This window comes from Mobula birostris, chromosome 21 (genome assembly GCF_030028105.1).
Source record: "Mobula birostris isolate sMobBir1 chromosome 21, sMobBir1.hap1, whole genome shotgun sequence".
Taxonomy (NCBI): Eukaryota; Metazoa; Chordata; class Chondrichthyes; order Myliobatiformes; family Myliobatidae; genus Mobula; species Mobula birostris.
Window position 1 is genome coordinate 18410489 of NC_092390.1, and position 27185 is coordinate 18437673.

The window sequence follows — 27185 nt, forward strand, 5'->3', positions numbered from 1 at the left end:
GTCTGCATCTCCTCACCGTCCACAACTCCAACCATTCCCGTGCTGTCTGCATCTCCTCACCGTCCACAACTCCAACCATTCCCGTGCTGCCTGCATCCTCTCACTGTCCACGACTCCAACCATTCCCGTGCTGTCTGCATCCTCTCGCCGTCCACGACTCCAACCATTCCCGTGCTGTCTGCATCCCCTCACCGTCCACAACTCCAACCATTCCCGTGCTGTCTGCACCCTCTCACTGTCCACAACTCCAACCATTCCCGTGCTGTCTGCATCCCCTCGCTGTCCACAACTCCAACCATTCCCGGGCTGTCTGCATCCTCTCACTGTCCACAACTCCAACCATTCCCGTGCTGTCTGCATCCTCTCACTGTCCACAACTCCAACCATTCCCGCGCTGTCTGCATCCTCTCACTGTCCACAACTCCAACCATTCCCGTGCTGTCTGCATCCCCTCATTGTCCACAACAACCATTCCCGTGCTGTCTGCATCCTCTCACTGTCCACAACTCCAACCATTCCCGTGCTGTCTGCATCCTCTCACCGTCCACAACTCCAACCATTCCCGTGCTGTCTGCATCCCCTCGCTGATCTTACTCTGGTGCAGCCCCCCACACTTGAATTGCAGTGTGTCTCCAACCAGCTGCCCTCTCCATGCTGCAGTCCCCGAGGTCATGAGGCCAGAGGTCAGGCTGCAGCCACTGGGTGGCCTTTAGTCATGGTCCAGGAATGGGCAGTGGGGAGAGGACCATTGTTACTTGGACTGAATCTGTTTTCTACTCCTTTCTCACTTCAACAGTCCAGGGAGTTCAGAACAATTTGGTATCCAACACCGGTACAGTCAGTGGTTCCTCACAGACCCTGGGCACTCAACCCCAAGGTGAGTAGTGGGAAACCTCACTTCCTATCACCCGATCACCAGGTGCTGGTTTAAGCAGTAGCCGTAACCTAGGAGATTCAGTACCCCTGAGAACTGTATCCTTGGAGAGTCACTGCCTTTGAGAAGCACATCACGGGGCGAGTTGTACCTTTGAGTACCATACTATTGGGAGAGTGAATACATTCAGGAACTTCACCCTAGGGGCACTCAGTTCCTTTAGGGACTGTTACCCCAGGACAGTCAGGTCATCAGGGACTGTACGCCAGTGAGAGTCAATGCCTTTGGGAAACAGATCCCGAGGAGTCTCAAATCCCAAATTTTTTGGAAATCTTTCAGGAAATAACGGGCAGGATGGATGAAAGAGAGGCAGTGGATGATGTTTACATGGATTTTCAGAAGGCCTTTGACAAATGAGGCTGCTTAACTAGCTGAGAGCCCATGGTATTACAGGAAAGGTGTGGATAGAAGACTGGCTGACTGACAGCAGGCAAAGAGTGGGAACAAAGGGAGCCTTTTCTGTTTGGCTGCCAGTGACTAGTGGTGTTTGTAGGGGTCGTTGTTGTGATTGCTTCTTTTCACGTTATATGTCAATGAATTGGATGACAGAACTGGTGGCTTTGTGGCCAGGTTTGTGGATGATACGAAGTTAAGTGGAGGAGCAGGTAGTTCACAGAAGGACTTGGACAGACCGGGAGAATTGGCAAAAAAGACAAATGGAATATGGTGTAGGGATCTTGCACTTTGGTAGACGGAACAAAGGCTTAGATTATTTTCTAAATGGAGATGCAAAAGGAGATGGGAGTCCTTGTGCAGGATTTCCTGCAGGTTAATTTGCAGGTTGAGTAAGTGCTAAGGAAGGCAAATGCTACGTTAGCATTCATTTCCAGGGGATTAAATATAAAAGCAAGGATACTAAGCTGAGGCTTTTTAAGGTATTGGTGAGACCATACTTGGAGTATTGTGTGCAGTTTTGGGCCCCTTATCTAAGAAAAGATGTGCTGGTATTGGAGAGGGTCCAGAGGAGCTTCTTGGGAATTATTCTGAGAATGAAAGGGTTAATAGATTAGGAGATTTTGATGGCTCTGGGCCTGTACTTGCTGGAGTTTAGAAGGATGAGGGGGTGATCTCATGGAAACCTATTGAATATTGAAAGGCCTAGACAGAGTGGATGAGGAGGGGATGTTCCCTGTGGTGGGGGAGTCTAAGACCAGAGGGCACTGCCTCAGAATAGAGGGACATCCACTTAGAACAGAGATAAGGAAGAATTTCTTTAGCCAGAGAGTAGCGAATCTGTGGAATCCATTGCCACAGACAGCTGTGGAGGCCAAGCAATTAGGTATTATTTAAAGCAGAGTTTGATTGATTCTTGATTAGTCAGGACATCAAGGTTAAGGGGAGAAGGCAGGAGAATGGGGTTGAGAGAGATAATAATCAGCCATGATGGAAAGGTGGAGCAGACTCGATGGGCCAATTGGCCTAATGGAGACTGAATGGGGTCTGTATGCTGTGAGACAGTCAGTACTTCGAGGACTGTACCCCGGAGAAAGTCGGTACCTTCGAGTGATTTGCAGAAGGCTATTTCCTTGCTGTAACTGTATTAACTCTACCTGTTGACACCGCCACAACCCTTGTTTCTGCAGTCCTCGGGGTGCAGAAGAACCAGGTTTCCAATTCGAGTGCGGTCTCCACCAGCCACAACATCTCAACAGGTTAGTGACCCCAAACCCAAACTTTTCCCTTAACCCACCACCCCACTTCTACCTCAGCACCCTCCCCATTCCTTCCTCCTCCCCTCTCTCCTCCCACCCCCTTCACTCATCCTCACCAAACCCCCCCCCCCAACTCCACTCCTTCCTCGACCATCTCTAGCCAGAACCGTACCAAGCACGCATGTCTGTGTGGCTGCGTTGATCCCAGCATGTAGGTGTCAATGAGCGTGCGTCAGTGTGAGTGTGGTGGTCTAGTGTGAGTGTGTCACTACTGACTGTGACTCCTCGCACAAGACTCTCCTCTCCCACTGTGTTTGTGTCAGTACAGGTGAGGGTTTGTCAATCGGTGGTGGGTGGGAGTCAGTTAGTGGTGGGTCAGTCAGTGTCGGGTGTGAGTGTGTCTGTCCAGGTGAGGGTGTGTCAGTCGGTTCTGGGTGTGAGTGTGTCTGTGTGGGTGAGGGTGTGCCAGTCGGTGTCGGGGGTGAGGGTGTCTGTCAGGGTGAGGGTGTGTCAGTCGGTGTCGGGAGTGAGGGTGTTAGTCGGTGTCGGGTGTGAGTGTGTCCGTCCGGCTGAGGGTGTGTCAGTCGGTTCTGGGTGTGTGTCTGTCTGTGTGGGTGAGGGTGTGTCAGTCGGTGTCGGGTGTGAGTGTGTCTGTCCGAGTGAGGGTGTCTCAGTCGGTGTCAGGTGTGAGTGTGTCTGTGTGGATGAGTGTGTCAGTCGGTGTTGGGTGTGAGAGTACCAGTAGGTGATAGGTATGTCACTGCCTGCCCCTCCCCACAGTGAGCCCACTGAGCTCGGACAATCTGCTTCAGAAGGACTACAAGTTTGTGCTGTTGGAGAAGGAGAACGCGCCACCGCGGAAGGAGACGGAGCTTCTGATCATGACCAAGGACAGCGGCAAACTCTTCACTACCTCGTCCAGTGCTTTCACCGGTAACACGCACCTCCACACCCTGTCTGGGACCCAGTCCTGCCATCAGCACTCCCCAGTGTCTCCTACCTCGCTCCGGAGATCTCCCACCCATGCTCCTACCACAGGTCCGGAGATCTCCCACCCATCCTCCTACCACAGGTCCGGAGATCTCCCACCCATCCTCCTACCACAGGTCCGGAGATCTCCCACCCATCCTCCTACCACACTCCGGGGATCTCCCACCTATCCCTGTAGTCACCTAACTCTCTTCAGTGTCACCCATCCCTTCCAGGGGTCCTCAATCGCTCCCTGGGGGTCACCCAATCCACCCCTCCTCTGAATTCACATCTCTCCCTGGTATCATCTAACCAACCCCTCCTTGGGGTTCCCCACCCAATCCCAACCATCGCCTCCCCCCATGCCACAGGGAGCCCCAAGCTCACAGTCCGCTCCGTCCCATGGGCTAAGAGTGGGTGGGGGCCAGCACATTCCGGTCCTCACCCACCCCATCACAGCCACGGCAGCCTCGTGTTCTTGTCACGCTCACCTCTGTGTCGTGCAGCTGTTACAAGAAAAACGCTTGTCACTGGGTGGTGAGGGGCGTCGTGGGATGGGGGGCAGCTCGCACGGTGTGGGGTGTGGGGTCATGGGCTAGTTGGTCTGACTCTGGGTCCTCATGAACCCCTGTTGCAGGGAGATGAGGGCACAGACCCTCCAACTGCCTCACCGTGCAGTATGATCACCTCCAGTCTAGTCTCCTCATCACTGTCACACCCTGCCACTGTCAAGGGCAAGTTCAAATTCCTTGTCATCTGACTCTGTGTGTAAATAGAACCAAACCAAACAACATCTCTCAGGACCATGGTGCACCCACACATCATATATCACACACATCACAAAAAACAAAATATTAAAGCAAATGAGTTAATAAAATATAATTTAAAATGTATGTAGTGCACAGCAGGAGTAAACAGTCAACAGCTCGACGTCCTAGTGATGAGACCTCAGTGGTGGCTGGGTATTCTTTAGTCTCACAGCTCGAGGGAAGAAGCTGTTACCCAGTCTGACAGTCCTGGTCCTGATGCTCCTGTACCTCCTTCCTGATGATAGTAGGTCAAAGAGATTGTGGGATAGGTGGTAGGGATCCTCAACAATGCCTTGGGCCCTTCATCTGCAATGTTCCTGTCACAAATAGGGGTAAGAGGGACCCCATAATCCTCTCAGTGGTTTTTACTGACCTCTGTAGTTTCAGCTAGACAGGACAGTCTCAAAACATTGCAGAAAGTTGTTCGAATGGGGGCAGGGAGCCTTGCACGCCTCAATCTCCTCAGAGAGTGTAGACGCTTCCGTGTCTTGTTGACCAATGCGGAGGTGTCGTGGGTCCAGGTTGGATGGGAGGGTCCCACCATCTCCCACTCTCCCATGCACTCCCCGCCATCCTCTCGCACCACCTGAATATACTGGAAACCGAGGTAGGTAGACACTTCAACTAGGGATGTCTACCGTACTCACTGGTGGTGAGGCCAAGGTTTGACTGGCCACAATCTCATTATATGATGGAACAGGCTGGAGGTACCAACTGACCAACTCCTCCCCCTATCTCTGTGTGCTCCTACCCAGTTTTGGAGAGATTGTGCAGAACTGGGCAAGAAGCTGGGTCTAATCCCAGGACCTGCCAGCCAAACTCTGGGGGTAAATTGTTTCTGTATCTTGCAGCCACCTCCGTGGATGAAGCCTTGAAGAAGGAGCCAGTGGTGTTGACCAGCATATCAACCAACAAATCCCAGTCAAATGGTAAGAATGGAACAGGACAGAGGCATCAGCAAGTGACCTCATCCTCCGTCCTGGGATCTGTGGGAACAACATACTGTACCAGGTTTAGATTGGGACAGTTTCCTTCACTAACACCTAACACGCGAGAAGCAAAGTGGTGAACGGTGGCAGACTTTCAGCCACTGTCGCATCACTGCAGTGATCTCATTCTCCCTCAGTTGTTCCTCTGTCCCTCTCTAATCTCTTTCTCTCTTTCTCACCCTGTCTCCCTTGCCCCCCATACTCCCTCTCTTGCCCCCCTCTCACCTGCCTTTCTCACTACTCCCCTCTCTCGCCCCACTCTCTCTCTCTCGCTCCCTCCCCCTCTTTCCAACTCTCAACTCTTAATGTCCCCTCTACCCCTTTCTTTCTCCATCTCCCTTTCGGATGTCTCCTCCTCCCCGACTGCTCTGCTATCTGTCTTTCTGTGTTTCTATCTCTCCATCAATCTATCTATTATTCCCTCCTCCTCTCCATCTCGCTCTGACAGTCAATCTCTTGCTCTAGCTGACATTAGATTTGCAGAGTTACACGGCACAGAACAGGCCTTTTAGCCCGTCTCATCCATGCCAACCATCTGAGCTAGTCCCACATCCCCCACAACCTTCCCTGAGTATGTACCTGTCCAAAAGTCTTGTAAGTATTGTGATGTCCTCTGGCAAGCGTTTCTTTCTGTCTCTCTCTCTCTCTCAGTCTCCTGTCTCGTTCTCATTCTATCTCTCTCTCTCTCTGTTCCTCCCTCTCTCTCTTTCTCTCTGTCTGTCTGTCTCTCTCCGTGTCTCTGTCTGTCTGTCTCTCTCTGTGTCTCTGCCTCACTGTCTCTTTCTCTATTCCTCCCTCCCTCTCTCTCTCTCCCCCATCTGTCTGTCTGTCTGTGTCTCCCTCCCTCCCCCCCCACATTTGTCTGTCTATCTGTCTCTCTCTCTGTCTCTTACTCTGTTCCTCCCTCCCCCCTCTCTCTCTCCCTCTCCCTCCCTCCCCCCATCTGTCTGTCTGTCTCTCTCTCTCTCTGTCTGCCTCTGTCTCTCTGTCTGTCTCTCTCTGTCTCTTACTCTGTTCCTCCCTCCCTCCCCCCCACATCTGTCTCTGTCTCCCTCATTACCCCTTTCCCCAGTCGATCCTTGCTCCCTCCCTCATGCCCTGGCGCTGGCACTGTCCCATTGCCTCCCTGGTGAATGGTGTTTTCTGTTTGTTCCTCAGGAGGCATGGAGACTAAGGACAAAGCGACGTATGCGGGTAAGTGGCTAATTCCAGCACAATCTGTGCCGGTGGGCCCCGGTGACTGGATGGGTGGGAATCAGTAATCCATGGGATGGAAGAGAACCACGTCCCAAAAGGAAGTTGTTTTGCTCTTTGTGCCCATACTGTCCGACCAGCTCAAGTCCCTGCTCCGCCCCTCCCCAGCCCACCGTTTCCCCGTTTCATCTCCCTTTGGGAAGCTCCTAGTAAATCTGCCCCCACCATCCCAGATCCTTGTGAGTCCCTTACCCTTCACAACCTCCTCTCCCTCCCACACCCTCCTCCCTCTGTGCCCTCCTATTCCTCTTCCTCGCCTTTCTGACATTTATCCTCCCCGTGCTCCCCCTCTGCTCCTGCAAGCCCTCTTCCCTCCACATTCTCCCCCCACCCCCCGGGTCTGCAGTTCTCTCACGGATACCCCTCCCTCAGCAGAGATCCGCTCAGACGAGGAGATGGACGCTCTCCCCGCCTGGTGTTCCTGCTGTCGCTGCTGTTCGTGGTGGAAGTGGCTGCTGGGACTCCTGCTGGCCTGGTTGTTTCTGCTGGGGCTGCTCTTTGGCCTCATCGCACTGGGTGAGTGATGGGGGGGAGAGAGGGAGAGGGGGGAGTGAGGAAGAAGATTAAGGGAGGAGGGAAAGGAGTTGGGGTGTGAGGAGTAATGGAGGAGGGAGGGGAGTGGGAAAGTGGAATGAGAAAGAGGAATAGGAGAGGGGGAGAAAGGGAGGGGAGTGGGGAAGGGAGTGAGGGGAGGGGAATGAGGGATGGGGGAGTGAAGGAGGGGAGTGGTGAGAGGGAGTGAGAGGAGGGGTGTGGGGACAGGGAGTGAGGGACAGGGTGTGAGAGGAGAACGGGAGAGGGGGGTGATGGATGGGTGAGGAAGGGGAAGGGAGGGGGTGGATGATGGAGGTGCGGGGAGTGAGTGAGGGAAGGTTATGAGGGAGATAGAGGGAGAAAGTGGGGGAGGAGAATGGGGTAGGGGAGTGGGGAGGAGGAACAGTGGGGAGTGGGAGAGAGGGAGTGGGTAGGATGAGGCAGTAGGAGTGTTAGGAGTGGAGGTTTGGGATAGGTTCTGGTCAGGATTGGAGGAGAGGCATTCGGGATATCCTTACCCCAGCCAGGTCAGTAGCTGAGGGAGAGGATGGAGGGGGTAGGGTGGGGGTGCACCCTTAGCTCAGGAACAACCCCTGAACTTAGCGGGTGACCCCACCCCACCCCCAGAGCTCTGTGTCCGGCCCCTGCCGACAGTGTGTGACCTCTGACCCTCTGGTTCCAGGGGAGGAGATGCGGAAGCTGAAGGAAAGGGTCAGTCAGCTGGAATCGCCGACCAACCTGAAACTGTCCAGCGAGCTCCGGCCCGCGGACATCCAGGCAACAATCTGGGAGAAGGTCTCGGCCAAGCTGCAAACCCAGGAATATCAAGGTGAGACCCAACAACATCGGGAGCGAAGGCAATGGACAGAGACCCAGAGGTCTCACTGGGATAGAAGATCAGGGAAGGTGGGCTGTGGGGAGGGAGGGGGAGGGAGTAGTGAGGAAAGTGAGGAGGGAGGCAGGGGAAGATCAAAGGGGGACATGGTGTGAGGGAGTAGCAGGGTGAGTGAGAAGGGGTCAGTGAGAGGGAGGGAGGGAGTGAGATGGGGAGTGAGAGGAAAGGAGAGGGAGGGAATGAGATGGAGGGAGGGACTGAGGGGGGAGTGAGAGGGAGGGAGGGAATGAGAGGGGAGAGTTGGGGGAAGTGAGAGTGAGGCGAGTGTGTGGCGGGAAAACAAAGGGAGGGGTGGGGAGGGGAAGGAGTGAGGGAAGAGTGCAGTAGGTCCAGCTACTGCCTCACAGTCGCAGAGACTTGGTTTAATCCCGAACTCCGGGGCTCTCGGTGTGGGAGTTTGGATGTTCTCCATGTGACCACGTGGGATTCCCCGGGGGTTCTCTGGTTTCCTCGCACGTCCCAACAATGTGCAGGGTCAGTGGCACTGATCAGCCGCTGTGTGCTACCCCCAGTGTGTAAGTGCAGGGTAGAATGTAGAGATGATGGGAGGTGACAGGGCACTGGGAAATGAGGAATGGGCTCTCCTGAAGCTGGTGGGCTGAGTGGCCTTTTTCTGTGCTGTAATATGAGGTGGTGGGGTTGTGGAGGGACGACGGGGAGGGGTAGTGGCTCTGTACAGAACCACCACAGTCTCCATCGGCTCCCCTCCCTCAGGACCGGGGACGTGCTGTGGCCAGGCCCCTGGTACTGCCGTCAATCACCCTGCTGCCCGACGGGACGGCTGGGGCAGAGAGGTGCCCTGAGCTGGGAGGGTGGGGGTGTCTGAGACATCAGGTGCACGTGAAGCTGACTCTCTGTTCCTCTCATTTCAGATTCGATAAGAGGCCATCGAGGTGGGTCTGCCAGCTGCTGAGTCATAGCTTGCATTGCCTTGACAGTCCGAGGTTCCATATTAGTCCCCAAGCCGCCCCTCTGCAGGGCGACAGGGAGTCCTGATCACCTGGGAATAGGGCAGGAGGGGTCGGAGGCTGTGTTAATGGCAGAGGGAGAGAACAGTGGCAGATGAAGAGAATGGGAGAGAGGGAAAAGGAGAGAAGGTGAGAAGGGGGTAGAGGGCAGGAAGGAGAGAGAGAGGGGAACACAGAGACGGAGAGGTAGGAAGGTTGGGGGGGGGGGAAGATGACACCTTCCATTTCAGCGATGTACCCTGTCCAGTGTAAGTGCCCAGGCAACCACAGGGTGAGCTGGGGTGCGGGCACTACGTGAGCTGTGTGCTGTCTGTTGGGTGGCAGGTCCTCTTCCTGATCTGCTGGAGAGCAAACGCTGGGACTGGTGAGGGAGATGCTGGAATACTAGGGAGAGCAGGGGAAGGAGAGGGAGGAGCCTGTAGGGGATGTGTGAGACAGGGCTGGCTTCCCATCGTCCAAACAGGCTGTTGCTGACTAATCCCCAAATCCCGAATCCTACCATCGCTCATCCAGCCCTCCCTCCCCACACCCCACAATCCGCACTCCTCTACCCTCCCATAAGCCCCATTGCTCTCCCTACCCCCAGAGCCCCTTCACTCTCCCTACCCCCACAGCACACTCCCCACAGCCCCTTCACTCTCCCTGCCCTCACAGCCCACTCCCCACAGCCCCTTCACTCTCCCTACCCTCACGGCCCCTTTACTCTCCCTGCCCTCACAACCCACTCCCCACAGCCCCTTCACTCTCCCTACCCCCACAGCCCACTCCCCACAGCCCCTTCACTCTCCCTACCCCCACAGCCCCTTCACTCTCCCTACCCCCACGGCCCCTTTACTCTCCCTGCCCTCACAACCCACTCCCCACAGCCCCTTCACTCTCTCCCTACCCCCACAGCCCACTCGCCACAGCTCCTTCACTCTCCCTACCCCCACAGCCCCTTCACTCTCCCTGCCCTCACAACCCACTCCCCACAGCCCCTTCACTCTCCCTGCCCTCACAACCCACTCCCCACAGCCCCTTCACTCTCCCTGCCCTCACAACCCACTCCCCACAGCCCCTTCACTCTCCCTACCCCCACAGCCCCTTCACTCTTCCTACCCCCACAGCCCACTCCCCACAGCCCCTTCACTCTCCCTGCCCTCACAACCCACTCTCCACAGCCCCTTCACTCTCCCTACCCCCACAGCCCACTCCCCACAGCCCCTTCACTCTCCCTGCCCTCACAACCCACTCCCCACAGCCCCTTCACTCTCCCTGCCCTCACAACCCACTCCCCACAGCCCCTATCCCAACCCCACAGAGAGGGCTCCTTCCGTTTCTCAGGGCACTCCAGGACGCCACCTCATCCCTGTGAACAGTTTTAATGAGAATTTATACCAATGCTACTTCGCAGTGAATGTGTCAGCTAATCTCCTCTCTGTCTGTTCACCATTTCACAGGGGCACCAGGGGTTAAAGGTGAGTCAAGAAAGAGTCTGTTCATTTACCTTGTGGCATCCACTTTTTATCCTCAGCCCACCCATCTCGCGACTGTCTCCTTCATCTCAACTTCACCCTCCCTCCCTCCTTCTGTGTCTCATTTTCTGCTTGATTTTCACCCTTCTCTCTCCTTCCCTCTCCTTCCCCCGCTCCTTCTCCCCTCTCTCCTTCCTCCCCCCTCTCCTCCCCTCATCTCCTCCCGCCCTCCTTCCCCCTTCTCCCCTTCCCCCTCTCCATTCCAATCTCCTTCCTCCTTCCTTCTCCCCTCTCTCCTTCCTTCTCCCCTCTCTCTTTCCTCCCCCTCTCCTCCCGCCCTCCTTCCCCCCTCTCCATCCCCCTTCTCTCTTCCCCCTCTTCCCACTTCTCTCTCTTCTGCCCCCCCCATACCATATCACTTTGTAGCCACTTCACTCTGTGTTGGTCTGCTCTATAACTCTGCTTGTTTGGTTAACAGGTGATGCAGGAGTCCCCGGAATACAAGGTATGGTTAACCTGCGAGACTGTAACTCGGTTTTGTTTGAATATCTGAAGGGGCTGCTCCTCAGGTTTTGGTTACACTTCGGCCCCTCTATATATGGGGACCCAGTACGGAAGGGGGAGGGTCACTTAGTGGATTTACTGGCGGGCTTGTACCTGGGCCTGTCTAAGCATTTGATATTTGTATTTTTGTGTAAATAAACTTCTGTAATTTTGCAAAAAAAGAGGTAACTCAGTTTTATAAATAGCCCCTCCAGTTGAGTCAGCCTCTGGTGAGAGCACATGGTAAAGAAGGATAAGATGGTGATGGTGATCTGTTCAGGGATCAACTCCACCCCACCTCCAGCCTCCCCTCATCCCCTCCCCCCACCATCCCATCTCCCATCTCTATATGTCCTCCTACAACTTCCAAGGCCAACTTTCCTCCAGTGCTTCCTCTGCCAAACCTATATGTTCAGTCCATCGCCCCATCTGTCCCCATCTCTGAAATGGTTCCGTTTATTATCAGAGAATGCATACAACCTGGCATTCTTAGTCTTCACAGACATCCACAAAAACAGAAGAACTCCAGAAGAATGAATGACAGAAAAACATTGGCACCTCAAAGCCCTCTCTCCCTTGTCCCCCGTGGAGGCAGCAGCAAAGCATCAATCTCCCCCCCACTTATTTCAGCAAAAACCACCCACCAAGCAACAGCAAAGCCTCCAAAGAGAGACCATGATCTGTAGCCAACAGAAACTATTGTTCACCCAGCAGTTTGACTTGCCACAGGCTCTCTCTCACTAACAAGGGACAGAGAGATGTCAGACTTTCCACAGAACCAGTCCCGAGTGTGGACTGGATCTCACTGTAGATTCATGGGCTCTCTCCATCATCCTCCCAGCTGTTATCGCACCTACCCTTGGGAAGGATCGGACACTGCGCTCCCCACCATCACCCCTCCAGGAGCGAGACTCCAGGGCACCACGGGGCATAGCAGTTAGCGCGGCGCTATACAGTCGGAGTTTGCAGTCGCAATCCTGGTGTCCTCTGTAAGGAGTTGTTATGATCATTGTAAATTGCCCTGTGATTAGGCCAGGGTTAAATCGGTGGGTTGCTAGTGGTGTGGCTCACAGGGCCGGAGGGGCTTATTCCACACCATAGCTCTAAATAAATAAAAACATAAACAAACAAACAAATAAGAACTAACCCCCCAAGCTGGAAATCTATCTACCCAAGGCTGACAATACCCCTTGAAGCCTGACCCAGGTCTTCATTAACTCTCCCTGAAGCATGCGAGAGGATGCATCTCCCAGCAAGCTAACAGAAGACCGAGACGTGCTCCCACATGCCTCACGGCTGCCCCCGACCGCTGGGGTCAGTGACAAGGAAACGTGGCTCACTCCCTGCATCACCAGTGCACCCACACTGCCTCCACTGCCCCAGCCAGGTGTTCAAAGACTATAAGACCATCAGACATAGATGCAGAATTAGGCCATTCGATCTTTTGAAATTGAAGTATCTTTATTGTCATTGCATATTAGAGTTTGTCATGCCCCATACGGCGAAAATGAGTTTGCAACTCTCGTACTCAATGCTATAAAACAATAAAATAAGTAACAATAAATAAAATCAAGTAACCAGCCAGTACAAGCAACGTCCAGCAGTACAAAAGCAGATGCATGACAGCCAGAAAACCAGTATTAAAGTAGCAATATAACAAATTTCTGGATGGTGCTTGATCGATTGGTTCAGAGCAATTATAGCTCTGGGGAAAAAGCTATTTTTCAGTCTGGAAGTGCATGTTGGGTCTGCTCTTGGCTGATTTACTATCCCTCTCAACTCCATCCTTCTGCCTTCTCCCCATAACCTTCGATGCCCTGATTAATCAAGCTCTGATCAACCTCCACTCTAAATAGACTGAATGACACGGCCATCCATGACAATACATTCCACAGACTCACCACCCTCTGACTAAAGAAATTCCTCCTCATCTCTGTTGTACATGGACGTCCCTCTATTCTGAGGCTGTGCGCTCCTATCCTAGACTCCTCCACTATAGGAAACATCCTCTCCATATCCCCTCTATCTATTCCTTTCAATGTTGGATATGTTTCAATGACATTCCCCCTTATTCTTCTGAACTTGAGCGAGTACAGGCCCAGAGTCATCTAATGCTCCTAATACATTAACCCTTCCATTCCCAGAATCATTCTTGTGAACCTCCTCTACACCTTCTCCAATGCCAGTACATAAGCGGCCCGAAACTGACCGATGCTTTATAAAGCCTCAGCATCATGTTCTTGCTTTTCTATTCCAGTCTTCTCAAAATGATTGCTAACATTGCATTTGCCTTCCTTTCCACTGACTCAACCTGCAAATTAATCTTCAGGAATCGTGCATGAGGACCTGCAGATCGTTTTGCACCTCTGATTTCTGAATTTTCTTCCAGTTTGGAAAATAGTCTATGCCTTTACTCCTTCAGACAAACTGTATGACCACACACCGTATTCCACTTGCCACTGCTTCATCCATTTTCCCAAACTCTCTAAGTCATTCTGCGGACTCCCTGCTTCCTCCACTTCTCTCTATATTGTTGCAAACTTAGCCATGAAGCCATCAATTCCATCATCCAAATCCTTTACATATAACGTAAAAAGAACTGGTCCCAACACTATCCCCTGAGGAACACCAGTAGTCAGCAGCAGCCAACCAGAAAAGGTCTCCTTTATTCCTACTTTTTGCCTCATGCCAGTCAGCCAATCTTCTATCCATGCTAGTATCTTCCCTGTAAATCCATGTGTTTTTATTAAGTAGCCTCATGTTTGGCATATTGTCAAACGCCATCTGAAAAACAACCAAGACATCAGCTCCTAAAACAAGCACAGGGTGGGACCCCTGGCCTGCTGTGTATGCCCTGCTCTGACTACAGAGGGTACCAGGATACAGGAGAGTTATCAACACATATCCTCCAGATCTACAGACAGAGGGAGCCAATGTCTGCACCTCTCAGGCCTTGAGCCCCTGCATCGTCGATCTCAGCCAGCTGGTGCTGTGACCCACTATGTTGTCCACACACCTGATGGAGCATTTGGGACGCATCGAGGTCCTTGCATCTATGACGGGAGCACACAGGTGAATGGGCAGGCCAATCTATGGAGGGGAAACAAGACCCTTCATGAGGTACTACCTACCCCATTTGAGGCTGAGGCTGTAGGCCCTCACTGGCCTCTTTGCCTACAGACCTGACGTGGAAATGAGTCCTCCTCAACAGTGGAGGAGGAAAAGGACACCTACTCTCTCTCCTCTCTGCATCCCCAACCCTTCTTCTCATGTCCAACCTCCAGTCCTGGTCTCCCTCCCCTTGGTTGTGAATGTCCCCTGTCCCTTCGGGTACCGGGCAATAGAGATGACACTGACAGCTGCTCTGAGGGGGGGGGGGGTAAAACATCCCCATCATCTGGACTCTGAATCCCCTCAATGTCTCTTCGCAGGTCTGCCAGGTCCACGTGGGATTTCTGGACAGGACGGGCAGAAAGGACAAAAAGGAAATGCAGGTAGGGCTGTTTTTGACCATTGGAGGGACAGCAATGTTACTGCCCAATGAACGATCGGGGAATTATTTGAACAGTACAAATGTGCAGATGTTGGAGATCTAAATTAAATATGGGAAGACTGTAGACACTCAACTGGATGGGCAGCATCTGTGGAGAGAAGGATGTATTTCATCAAGATGTTTTCTAGTTTTTATCACGGTTTCTTGTGTAATTTCAGGAGAGCACGGAGAGAAGGGAGCAAGAGGCCCTCCAGGCAATTCTGGGTTCACTATGAAGGGCGAGAAGGGAGAGAGAGGTGAGGAGTGTTTCCTGCTGCTGACCGTTCTGTCTGCTTTGCCTCGTTGCCCAGATGTTGGATCTATTCCACTCAACAGACCCATGTGTCGGGCTCTGGCTGTTGTGTGGTGTCGAATCAGACTTTAAAAGTTTCTTCTCTCTTCCATTCCCAGGGGATGCAGGACCACAAGGACACCCAGGAATGAAAGGTAGGGTGAGCAGGAGGCTTGTGGTGGTTGAAGCCAGGGTGACGATGGGGTGAATGGCCTCACTCTGCGCAAGAAACAGGTGATCTTGAAAATAAAAACAGAAAATGCTGGAAACACTCAGCAGGTCAGGCAGAGCCCGTGGGGAGAGAAGCAGGGTCAAAGTTTCAGGTCAAAGTCCCCTCGTCAGAACAGGAAAAGGGAGATCCATTGAATTTTGCATAGAGGGTGAGGAGGGAGGGAGATGTAGGGAATGTGTTTAAGGTGAGGCCAGGGCTGCACTGAGGATAAGATGCCCGGTGAAGATATACTCATGGAGAATCTCTGAGAAAAGGGAGAAGTGGCGTGTGGTGCATCTGCATAGGGAGGTGGATGGGAATGGGTGTGGGACTTTGGTGATGTGGTAGAAGGAGGGGTGAGCAGTTGAGAATTGAGTGAGGTTTGTGTCGGGGTTGGGTGAGGGGCTTATGTGATGGGTTAGAGGCAGGTTGTCTGACGGAATAGAGGGGTGGGGTGAAGAGATTGGGGTTAGGTTTTGGCGTAGAGAGTAGGCTGAGGAGATTGGGGTTGGGTGACGGGATAGAGAGGGGGCGATAGGGTTGGGTGATGTGGCACAGGATGAGGTGAGAAGATGGGGGTTGAGTAAAGGGTGGCTTGGAAAAATGTAAGGTCTGGCAACATTAAGTGATCAGAGAAGGTACCAAGGAATGGAAATTTCCCCCAGTGCCCACACGGGAGTGGATGGGCTTCCCAGGAGCATGGGACACTGGAGCCTGTGACTAGGTGGGACATCAAGGAGTAGATGCTGGGAGAAGATGCCTGGACAGAAAGGTAGTGCTGGGAGTTACTGGCATCGGGACTGGAAGTGGAAGCAAGTGACCATTTGGCCTCCTGCTGCTGTTGCATTGCTGATCAACCTTATTCCATCCTCCTGCAAAAGCCCCTCTACCCCTGAACGTCCGCAAATCTGCGACACGTCTTGAACGAACACAGAAACCGAGCCGGAGCAGGTTCACAGACAGTTTCCACTCTCTCTCATCTGTGTGGATGGTCCCTTATGTTGTATCCGGAACCCTAGTCCGAGACCCCGCAGATGGGGGAACCATTGCCATACATTCAACTGTCGCATTCGGAGGGAGCTTGTCTGTTTGAATGGTGACCATTCTCAGATAGGTCTAGGTCTAGTCTGTTCAATCTTTCCCACTGGGAGAAACTACACATCCCAGGACTTGCCCGATCACCCTTCTCTGCACCCCCTCCGTCACAGTGTGTCCTTCCTTGGACAGAGCGTGGAGACACCAAATCTGGTTTCAACAAGGCTTGATATCGTTAAAGCAAAGCATCTGTACTCCTGTGTCCAAACTCCCTGACAACGAAGAGCAGAATCCTCGTTGCCTTCTTAACCCCATGGCAACTTCCAGTGACTGGTGTGCAAGAATACCCAGGTCCCACTGAGCAACACATTTCTGTCTCTCACCAACAATGTAGTGACTGAACATGACTCTTCATTATATTCCACCAGCCGTTTCCTTGCCCCTTTGTTTCCCCCTGAAGCCTCTCATAAAACATAGTCCTGCTTAACATAGTATCTTCATAAATTCCACTGGGTTTTTGGGAGACACCTCTGCCCTCAAAAGTGGAGAAAATGTGGAACTCACTCTGACCGGGGTAGTTGGAACACAGGGGCTGAGGGGACTTTGGTGCAAATCGGGTCCAGGCTGATGGGGGAGGGGAGAGTCTACCAGCATGTGGAGGAGTTGAGGTAATGAATGTGCAACTGGATAATTTGTCGTAATTCCCCTGGAACGATATGTCACTCATTGCGGTCTAGTCCCGCCAGAAGTTGGAAACTACCTGGATCAGCCACCGGTCTGGGTGTGTCCCCAAACTCTGTGACCCATCACTTCATTCCTTCTCTCTTCCTGCAGGTGCAATGGGACAACAGGGAGCTCCTGGCCATCAAGGTAGGTTCCAAACCTGTACCAATGTCTGTTGTAAGTGCACTCTTCGCAGTGTTTATATTAAATAAAAGAGAGCAAATGCAGTAGTGTTCATGAACAGTTCAAAAATCTGATGGCTGAGGGGAAGAATCTGTTCCTAAAACACTGAGTGTGTGTCTACAGGCTTCTGTACCTTCTCTTTGATACTTGTAATGAGCAGAGGGCATGACTTAATGATGGATGCCACCTTTTTGAGGCATCACCTTTTGAAGGTGTCCTCAGCGCTGGGGAGGCTGGTGCCCATGATGGAGCTGGCTGAGCTTACAGCCCTCTGCAGCTTTTTCCAGTCTTGTGCATTGGAGCCTCCAAACCAGATGGTAATGTAACCACTCATAAAGCTCTCCACCCCGTGCAGTTGTAGAAATGCGTTAGTCATTGATGACGTACCAAATCTCCTCAAACTCCTCATGAAGCATAGCTGCTAATGTGCCTTCTTCTTAATTGCACCAGCCCCTGAGGTCCCATGTGTCTGGAACCCAGGCCATGCCGGCAAAGGTGAATAATCACCTTGTTGTCTTTCCCCAGGTCCTCCTGGAACACCTGGCTTCAAGGGCGATCCTGGAGCTCCAGGTTCTAAAGGTAAGCACTCAGGGTTGTCCAACCAGGAGTCAGCTTCAGGTTCGGTGCAGACATGGCCATTCAGCCCATCCGGATGGTGTTAGTGTTCATGCTCCATTCGAGTCATTCCTTGTCTCACTTCACCAAGGGAGGGAAATCCACTTTCCCACCACACTGGTGAAGATGTTCCTGCTGCTTCCCCGTTAGACTCCTTGCTTACTCTGGTTACCCTCTTCCCCACAGGAGGAAACATTCTCCCTGTATCTGTCCCACCAAACCCTCCTGTCGTGGTAGAAACCTCCATTAAGTCCCACTCAGCTCCCTCCTCAAAGAGTCTCAAATTAGGGGTTGGTTATGTTCACTCCGAGATGGCAAATGTGCAGAATTCTCTTTCCGGGGCACAGTGCACGGAGTTCATCCAGAAGGGAGACTTTGGATAGATTTCTGGATGTTGGGATAGTGCTAGGATAGATCTTGATGATGGACAGAGCAGGTTCAAGGTGCAGAATGGCCTACTCTTGCTCCTTTCTCTTAAGTTTTATAAATGAGAAACATAAGTGACATCACAAAATGACTCCATCGGTGCTCGAATTGGAAAACCTTTGTGTCTATCATATTGGGTCCAAGCAGCTTGGGCCCCACAACTGGAATGGGTGTCCAGGACTTGGAGTGTGGAGGAGGCTTCCTGGAACAGTCCCAGCAATGGAGGACTTCATTACTGGGATAGGGACCCCAAGGTGAATGATCTCACAGCAGAGGTGAAGGGGAGCTGGTTTCACAGAGAGAACAAGGAAGAACCATCCCCAGTTGTGTCAAGAAAGATGTGGAATGGAGAGGATGATTGCTGTAGTGGGGGAGTCTAGAACCAAAGGCACAGCCTCAGAATACAAGGGAGTCACTTTAAAACAGAGATGAGGAAGAACTTCTCTAGCCAGAAGATGGTGAATCTGTGGAATTTATTGCTGTGGAGGCCATGTCGTTGGGTATATTTAAAGCAGATGTTGATAGCTTCTTGATTGGGAAGGATGTTATGGGAAGCAGGCAGAATTGTGTTGAGAGGGATAATAAATCAGCCACGATGGAATGGCAGAGCAAACTCATTGGGTCCAATGGCCTAATTCTGCTCATATGTCTTAAGGTCTTATGGAGCGGAGGGCCAGCAAAGCAGAGGAGAACATTGCCAAAGCAAGTCACTGTGACTGGGAACTCACAAGTGAACCTTAAAGTGAGGAAAGGGTGGCGGGGTGGGCTTTCTCGAAGGACAACCTCTCTATTGACGAAGTTCTGTAATCACAATGTCTCTTTCCTCCTCTTCCAGGTGACAGAGGACCAAGCGGCTCTCCTGGATCCAAAGGTATACTTTCCACCTCCTCAGTTCCTGCAAAGCCTCAGCGGTGAGTAAGGGTGAAACTCCATAGGTTGTTGCTGGCTTCACCTCTCTTCCTCCTTGTTTCAGGTGACACAGGAGAACGAGGACCTCGTGGGATACAGGGTGAGTCTCTGGTCCTTTCTGAAGTACGGTCCATTTCATGGTGCAGCCAGCAGTAGCTTGGGTAGCTTTGAGGCTGAAGATATGGTGGGGGGGGGGGGGTGCTCTCCTTGACACACTCTGGCTTCTGTCTTTGGGAACATGCTGAACCCTGCAGAACTATCGGTAACTAATGGCCGCACTGGGAGTTAACAACACCCAACTTTCTCTCATCATGTCAAGAACACAAGGAGGCTAATTCAGCCTCTGAGTCCATGCTATCCTGTAGTAGACATCCTATTCCTCTCTTTCGCTCTGTTCCCATGGCCCTTCCAAATTATTTGCAGCCCCCCCCCCGAGTCATTGAGTTCCAGACCAGCGACAGCCTCTATGCTAGTTTGCCCTCTCTTCCCCATTCTCCCCCGTGGCCCTGCCCTTGGTGTTCTGGTTCTTGACTACTAGCCACTGGGAACAACTTGTCTCTCTCCCCAGTTCCAAACCCACCATGATCTCGTCTACTTGCATCAAATCTCCTGCTCTCTAGAATTTCTCCATCTCCTCCCATCTAACCCTGGATCTGAGGCCCCCTCCCTTTCCTGGGACCCCAGCACAGACCCTCAGCACCCTCCGCGTGAAGGGGAGGCAGTGTTCCATCCTTGGCCAACTGACACATTCCACCATATTTGTGGATCCCAGCGCTCACCAGGACCTTTCCCGTCGTACGGCCCACCCCTTGTGTGCAAAACAGGACCAATCTAAGATGCTGAAAACCTCAGCAGGTCAGTCAGCATCTGTGGAGAAAGAACCTGTAGGGTTAACTCTGTCTCTTTCCTTACAGATGATCCCTGACTTGCTAAACATCTCTTTCTGTACTTCCTTTCCACTGCCTGACCCTGAAGGCATGGAACATAAACCCCAGAGACATAGTCCCTACAGAATGCCTACGGAAAGCTGAAAGGGGAGGAGAAGATTTGTCCACTGATGATGTGACATTGAGTACAGCGCAGTATAGGCCTTTCGGCCCACAATGTTACGCCGACCTTTTAACCTACTTCAAGATCAATCTAATCATTTCCTCCCACATAGCCCTCCAATTTTCCTATTGTCCATGTTCTTAAGAGTCTCTTAAATCTCCCTAATGTATCTGCCTCTACCACCACCTCTGGCAGTATGTTCATGCACCCACCACTTTGAGTAAAAGAAACTACCTCTGACGTCCCCCTATATTTTCCTCCAGTCCCCTTAAAATGATGCCCTCTCATATTAGCCATTTCCATCCTGGGAAACAAATCTCTGCTGTGCACTCTCTCCCTCTATGTTGTACACACACCTCTATCACATCATTCTGAACAGGGCACCATCCTGGTCGATTTATTCCGCAAAATCCATTGGTTTCTGTCATTGGTGGCTTGGGAGCCAATGCAACACTCTCTCTGCCAATCAAAATGTAAACAGGGCCCATGTTGCCTGATTGACAGAACTGAACCGTCCAATCAGCAGCTGGGCCGTGTTTCCGTGGCTGCTGGAGATGGACGGTATGGAGAGCTGTCACTGGCCCTCAACTTCCCTCCGTTTGGAGCAAGGATCTTTACCTGCTGGAGGGGGAGATGACCGGGCCCACCCTGGGGTCTGGACCCTGTTCTGAAGGAGGGCAGGTCTGACCAGAGTATTGCAACATGAATAAAGTCACTGGAGAGACACTGAAGCTAGTAGAGATAGAAGTGTTGAATTGAACAAAAATGAGCCACAGGCGTCATATTGAGACCATTTTGGAGGAAGAAGCCTATTTGACCCAATATTACATGCCATTTTATATGCTACAGATCAAAGGACAATTCCATAGTTACAATGTATCTACAATGCTTCCTGTGAATCACATATAACCTCATTCTTCACACCCACACTCCAGACACCCAAAAGGAATGTTAATCAGCGTTGTCTGGTTTTTCAATTATCTGGCATCCACGTGAAACTATTGTCCATGTTCAGGTCTAAAGATTGGTTGCTGAAGCGAATATTTTGCTCTATAATCCAACTCCAGAATACGCCCAACACAGGGCTGCTCCACACTAACTGTCCTTCTGTTACAGGTGAAAGTGGTCCTCGGGGACCGCCTGGGGCCACAGGAGAGCCTGGCCAGAAGGGTGAGTTACTTTGTCGACCTCCCACCCACACCCTCACATCACCTCCCAGGGATCCCAGACCTCGGTGGTCTTGGAGGGAGGGGAGGTGTCAAACCCCTCCCTGGGAGTGCTCTGACACTGGTGGTCATTAGAGGGAGGGAGAGCAAATGATGACCCTCCCCCCTCATTATTCATGGTTCAGGAGCCGGGCTGCCTGAACCCCTAGAATGGGCTGAGAGACCCGAATGTCTGCATACAAGGGGGATCAATGCCAGTTGGGTAGGGGAGCGGGTGGAATGAGTGGGAGGGAGAGGGGTGTGAGTGGGGAGCAGGTGGAATGAGTCGGGGGGAGAGGGGTGTGAGTGGGGAGGGGTGGAATGAGTGAGGGGGAGTGGGAAGTGGGCGCAGAGTAGGGGGAGAGGGGGTGGGTAGGGAGGGGGTTGGTGTGATGTTCACCTTTGGCTGTACTCAGCTCAAATTCTCTCCTCTCTCACTTAGGTACAACTGGTGCAGATGGAATCCGTGGTCCCCGAGGTACGAGGGCTCAGGACTGAGGGCAAAGGAGGGTGTGAGGGTGAGGGGTGGTGTCGGGGTGGTGTGAGGGTGAGGGAGGGGGTGAGGGAGGGTGTGGGGGTGGTGTGAGGGTGAGGGAGGGTGTGAGGGTGAGGGAGGGTGTGAGGGTGTGAGGGGTGGTGTGAGGGTGTGAGGGGTGGTGTGAGGGTGAGGGGTAGTGTGAGGGGTGATGTGAGGGTGAAGGAGTGTGAGGGAGGGTGTGGGGGTGGTGTGAGGGTGAGGGAGGGTGTGGGGGTGGTGTGAGGGTGGTGTGAGGGTGAGGGAGGGTGTGAGGGGTGGTGTGAGGGTGAAGGAGGGTGTGGGGGTGGTGTGAGGGTGAAGGAAGGTGTGGGGGATTGTGAGAACAAGAGGGATGTGGGGGTACAGATAGCCAGAGGGGGCAGATCCAAGGGGGTTGGGGAGAATGGGGAGAAGTGGGGAGAGTGGTAAGAGAATGGAGGAACACTACTTGATGATGGGAAATTAAATCTCACACAGCATGATAACAGGCCCTTCAGCCCACACAGACCATACTAACCCATCTCCAAGCTCTTTGCCCAGAGTTGATCCATACCCAGATCTCCACCCTCTCTACAGTGTGTCCCACCTCCACACATGGTCTCCGCAGTGTGTCCCAGGGGTTCCCACTTTCTCCATAGTGTGTACCAGGGACACCCATCCTGTCGACACTGTGCCCACTTCCCCCACCCACTCCACAGGGTGTTCCACTTCCTCGTGCCCTCTCTACCATGTCCCCCACCTCCTCCACCTCCCCACCTCCCCACATTGTGTCCCCTCTCCCTCCACACATCGTGTCCCCTCTCCATCTCTCCACATTGTCCCCCTCTCCCCCATCTCCCCACACTGTCCCCCTTCTCCCCCATCTCCCCACACTGTCCCCCCTCTCTCCACACTGTGTCCCCTCTCCCCATCTCTCCACATTGTGTCCTCTCTCCCCCCACCTCCCCACATTGTGTCCCCTTTCCCCCACCCTCCCCACATTGTGTCCCCTTTCCCCCACCCTCCTCACATTGTCTCCCAGGGGCCCACCACCCTCATGAAGAGTGAGGTTAGAAGTGTGGAAGGAGATCGCCTGGGAATATCGGTTTGCGCAAAGGGGCTCGATGCTGAGAACGCAAACCCAGGGCCAGGGTCTCCGACTGAGGTAAGGCAGTGGTGCGGGGAGTGAAACTTGGGAATTTTCTCCCGGGGAGACACACGTGGATTATTTTCAAGGGCAGACATGGAGAGATTTGGTCCGTGGGGAGCAGAGGTGTCTGGGGAACAGGAATCCAGACTATTTCGGTGAAGGGCCCTCCCGCTCCTGACTGCGGGCCAGGGGAAGGTCACTCCATAATGACCACTTCCCATTGACTGCTGCTCTCATCCTCAGGTGAACAAGGACCCCGAGGGTTACCGGGAATGCCAGGAGACCCCGGATCCCCTGGTAAGTAAGAACTGTGCTGGGGGGAGTGGGGTGGAGGAGACCCCATGTGGGATGGAGGAATGAGCCATCCGGGGCACAGGCCCTTTGGCCCACTGAGATCATGCAGACCATCAGCCACCCATGTATACTGCTGCCATTCCACTCTCTGTACATCCCCCCACCCACAATCTTCCCCGCACCCACACACTAGGGGCAATTCACAGCAGCCAACTAACCCACCTCTGGAATGAGGAGGAAACTGGAGCTCGAGGGGGAAACCCATGCAGTCATGGGGAGAATGTACGAACTCCATGCAGACAACGCTGGAGGTCAGGATTAGACCCATATCTCTGGGGCCGTGAGCTCGTGGTTCTAGGGGCCACAGGCCATTAGTGCTCAGCCAGATCCCACAATAGTGATGCGATAATCAGTGGTTAATCAGCGATCGGGGCCATCGTCATCGTCAATGACTTTTCTGTTCTGAGATGAGGTCTGGGGTCCGTGGAAATGGCAGCAGTGAATTGCGACACCCTGACGGTCCAGGCCTGTGCTGCTCCCCGTCCTCAGTGTCACTCGCCCTCTCCCTCCACACCTCAGTCAATGTCACTCACCCAAACCCCAGCCTACTTCCCTCCCTCAGCATCACTCCTCCCTCCTTCCCCCTTCCCCCACCTGTCTCTCCCCCCACAATCCTCCTCTTTCCCTCAGTGTCACTCTACCCTCCCCCCCTCTCCTTACCTCCCTCAGGTGTGGCCCTAGGGTGACAGTCTGTTTGTGAGGATGGTTCCAGGGGTGGGGTATGTTAGGGTGGGGAGTAGTCTGCTGGTATCAGGTGTGTGGGGGTGGAGGGGATTGATGGAGTGGGGGAGAATCTGCTGGAACTAGGCTTGGAGCGTTCGGTCGCGGGATTTCACGGTCTCACCGATCTGTTGTTCGCAGGCGAGCCCGGAACTCCAGGGAAGGTCATCAGTTCTGGAGGTGAGAGAGCTGGGTTCTGGGTGTGTGGGGAGGTCGTTCAGCCCATCAAGAGCCTGTTGTACGTCGACAGTACAAGGCTGTCCAACCCCACTGAGACGCAAGATCCTGCAGATGCTGGAAATCCTGAGCAACGCACACAAAGTGCTGCAGGAGTTCATCAAGTCAGGCAGCATCGAATAAAAGGAACAGACAATCGACATTTGGGGCCGAGAGCCTTCGTCAGGACCCGGTGAAGAGTCTCAGCCCGAAAAATTGACTTTTTATTCATTTCCATGGATGCTGCCTGACCTTCTGAATTCCTCCAGCATTGTGTGTGTGTTGCTCAGCCTCGACTGAGAGCCCGATGTTACAGGAAAATGTCGAGGTCATTCAGCCTATTAAAAGCCTGTTCTACAGGAAAACGTCAAGGCCATTTGGCCTATTGAAAGCCTGCTGTACAGGAAAAAAAAATCAGAGCCATTCGGCCCATCGAGAGCCTGTTGTACATAGACAGGACAAATCATACAGCCATTCCCTGCTGCATGGTGATCTGTCTGTACCCTCTCTGCCCACATCTCTGGGCACACCAACCCCAACGATGGGGCTCCTGTGTTCCTTCGCCCCATTTATCCCCATCCATACACTCACCCCCTGCTGCACCCACACCCTCACACCCCTGCCCACCATCCCAAGAGATTAACTGGTCCTGGTCCATGGCAGTGGCTGGAATTTCAGCCAAAGCCCTGCAGCATTCCGGTCTGGATCAGGAAGGGTGTGACTTGGACTTACTCGCTTCAGCTCATCACCCCAAATGGGGCACAGGCCACCCACAGCAGCTTGCCAGGGTCCTCTGTTCCAAGCCAGTCTTTCAAACTTTCCCCAAGTGTAGCCGTTCTCCGGAAGACCATTCTTCTCCCGGGGACGAGGTCCCTGGAGCCTCTGCTGCCATTTCCGCAGCTCTGTATTTTTACGGGATGGGGTTGCTGACCTCCTTTCGCAGCCGGGGTCGGGACCATGCCTGGCTGAGCTGGATGACACGGAAGGGGTGTGGTAGTGGGGGGTGTCGGGAGGGCAGTTCGAATGGGGGTGGCTGGATGAGGGCAAGGGGCAGGGAGAGAGTGTGGGGAGTGTGGAGTCACCCAGAGAATGTTGAGGCTGCAACCCTCCCTACCGAGTGTCCGAGGCCCAATGACAGCTGATTTTCCCTCTGGACAGTGTGGGCTTGGTGTCTGTGGTCTTTCCATCTGGAGCTGGGTTTCACAGAACAGTACAGGCCTTCAGCCCATGAGGCTGTGCCAGCCTTTTAACCCACTCCAATATCAACCTAACCCTTCCCTCTACATAACCCTCCATTTCTGTTCATCCATGTGCCTCTTAAACGTCCCTCATGTTTCTGCCTCTACAACAGCCTTGACAGGGTGTCCCACACACCCACCTCTCCTGTGTAAAAAAAAACTACCTCTGACATCCTCCCCTCTACTTTCCTTCAAGCACCTTAAATTTATGCTGCCTCATAGCAGCCATTGCTGCCTGGGAAAATTTCTCTGGCTATCCACTCGATTAATGCCTCTTGTCATCTTGTATGTTTGGGGGTCTGGTGTCCAGTGTCGGCTGTTTGTTTATCAATGTGTGCTGATGTCACCTCTCTCTCCCTGGTTCAGCGAATTCGTTTATATCAGGACCCCCTGGACCGCCTGGACCTCCCGGACCCCCAGGCCGATCAGGTGAGTATCCGACATGTTTGGGGGGGGGGCTAGTTCTTGCCTTCCCCAAGGGGCCCAGAGAAGGAGGGCTTTCTCTGTACTCTTTACAGTGCGGTCTGAATGACTGACAAGACCACCTTATGCCTGCTGGTCCTGGAGTTCTGGCGTAGTGGGAGTTTACTCAGAGCTTAGCCCCGGTCTCTCAAACTCTGCAAAGTGCACTTCATTCTCAAACTAAAGCACAGCATCCATGTCCAGCTCACACTCCTGTCCCTGCAGACCTACTGGTCCCAGAAGGCCTCCAAAAAGCGGGTGGACACCATGTGCTCTGTCTGTATCCTGTTCGGCAGGCCAATGGGGAGGTCCTCCTGACCGATACAACACCGGGTGCCCGGTGGGGAGGGGGGGGGGGGTTGAAAGTGTGAGGTTACAACCTCTCCCACTCCACATACGCAGAACTCGGACCCCACCAGGGTATTCTTGCGGCAGCCATAAATGGTGTGAGGGGTCTTTCGACTGTGTCAGATCCTGACAAACCTTTGTCTCACTCACTTGGAACTGGGTTTGACCCTCTGCTGTCACTTCCAAATACTAACATCTTGCTCCACCCCTCTTTCTCTCACTGTCCTCCCTCCCCTCTCTCACCCCCCCACTCTCTGTTTTTCTCTTTCTCCTTCTATCTCTATCTCCACCTTGCTCCATCTCTCTCTTTCATCCCTCTCTCACCTCCTCACCACCTGCTTTCTCTTGCTCTCTGATCTTTCTTTTCATTCCTACCCCTCTCCCCACTTCCATTTCTCCCTCCCCCCTACCACTCTCCCCTACGCTTCCCTCCTCTCTCCCACCCTACCCCCCCCCTCCTCCCTACCCTAGCCCGCCTTCTATTGGATAATTCCGTGTCAACAGGGCCCAGACTGATACCCTCCTGCCCATCTTCCCCCTACAGGTGAGAGTATTATTGGACCCCCGGGTGCTGAGGGACCTGCAGGCCCTAAAGGTAAGTGACTGGTTAAATGCTGGACTCCACCCACACCCTTGCTCGTGACCCAGTGCATCTTCCCCTCCCTCTCAGCCAATGACCCTATCTCCCTGCGGTTCCCCTACCAAGCTCCATATCCATTACAAACACCAATTTCACCCCCCCCCAACTCATCTCCCTGGCACTACACTCCAATCCCCACCGTATTCACAGACCACCATCCCTCTCTCGGTATTACCCTTCCCACAGTGGGTCCTCCTCCTCAGTACTGCCCCTCCCACAGTATGTCCCTCCCACAGTGGGTCCCCCCCCCGTATTGCCCCTCCCACAGTGTGAATCCATGCCCACGTCTAGAGTGGTTCCGTCTCAGGTGGGTCGTCCCAGGGATGAGTTGGGGGCCACCCTCGATATGGGTGGTGGTCCCATGATGGCGTTGTGGTTC

The 27185-nt window shown here is 53.2% G+C and overlaps 1 protein-coding gene across 3 annotated transcripts in view; it reads left to right on the forward strand.

Moving 5' to 3' along the window:
* col17a1a (collagen, type XVII, alpha 1a) overlaps positions 1 to 27185 on the forward strand; it is a 76801-nt gene that overhangs the window by 21278 nt on the left and 28338 nt on the right. For all 3 annotated transcript variants that reach the window (XM_072239073.1, XM_072239074.1, XM_072239075.1), the window contains exons 13-35: positions 797 to 877; positions 2518 to 2586; positions 3367 to 3519; positions 5216 to 5293; positions 6512 to 6547; positions 6983 to 7123; positions 7824 to 7970; positions 8909 to 8929; positions 10444 to 10461; positions 10937 to 10963; positions 14433 to 14495; positions 14713 to 14790; positions 14945 to 14980; positions 16906 to 16941; positions 17503 to 17556; positions 18854 to 18889; positions 18992 to 19027; positions 21094 to 21147; positions 21625 to 21660; positions 23072 to 23125; positions 24044 to 24082; positions 25723 to 25785; positions 26711 to 26761. In XM_072239073.1, the coding sequence (XP_072095174.1) occupies positions 797 to 877; positions 2518 to 2586; positions 3367 to 3519; positions 5216 to 5293; positions 6512 to 6547; positions 6983 to 7123; positions 7824 to 7970; positions 8909 to 8929; positions 10444 to 10461; positions 10937 to 10963; positions 14433 to 14495; positions 14713 to 14790; positions 14945 to 14980; positions 16906 to 16941; positions 17503 to 17556; positions 18854 to 18889; positions 18992 to 19027; positions 21094 to 21147; positions 21625 to 21660; positions 23072 to 23125; positions 24044 to 24082; positions 25723 to 25785; positions 26711 to 26761 (1407 nt within the window). The remainder of the gene's footprint in view (positions 1 to 796; positions 878 to 2517; positions 2587 to 3366; positions 3520 to 5215; positions 5294 to 6511; positions 6548 to 6982; positions 7124 to 7823; positions 7971 to 8908; positions 8930 to 10443; positions 10462 to 10936; positions 10964 to 14432; positions 14496 to 14712; positions 14791 to 14944; positions 14981 to 16905; positions 16942 to 17502; positions 17557 to 18853; positions 18890 to 18991; positions 19028 to 21093; positions 21148 to 21624; positions 21661 to 23071; positions 23126 to 24043; positions 24083 to 25722; positions 25786 to 26710; positions 26762 to 27185) is intronic.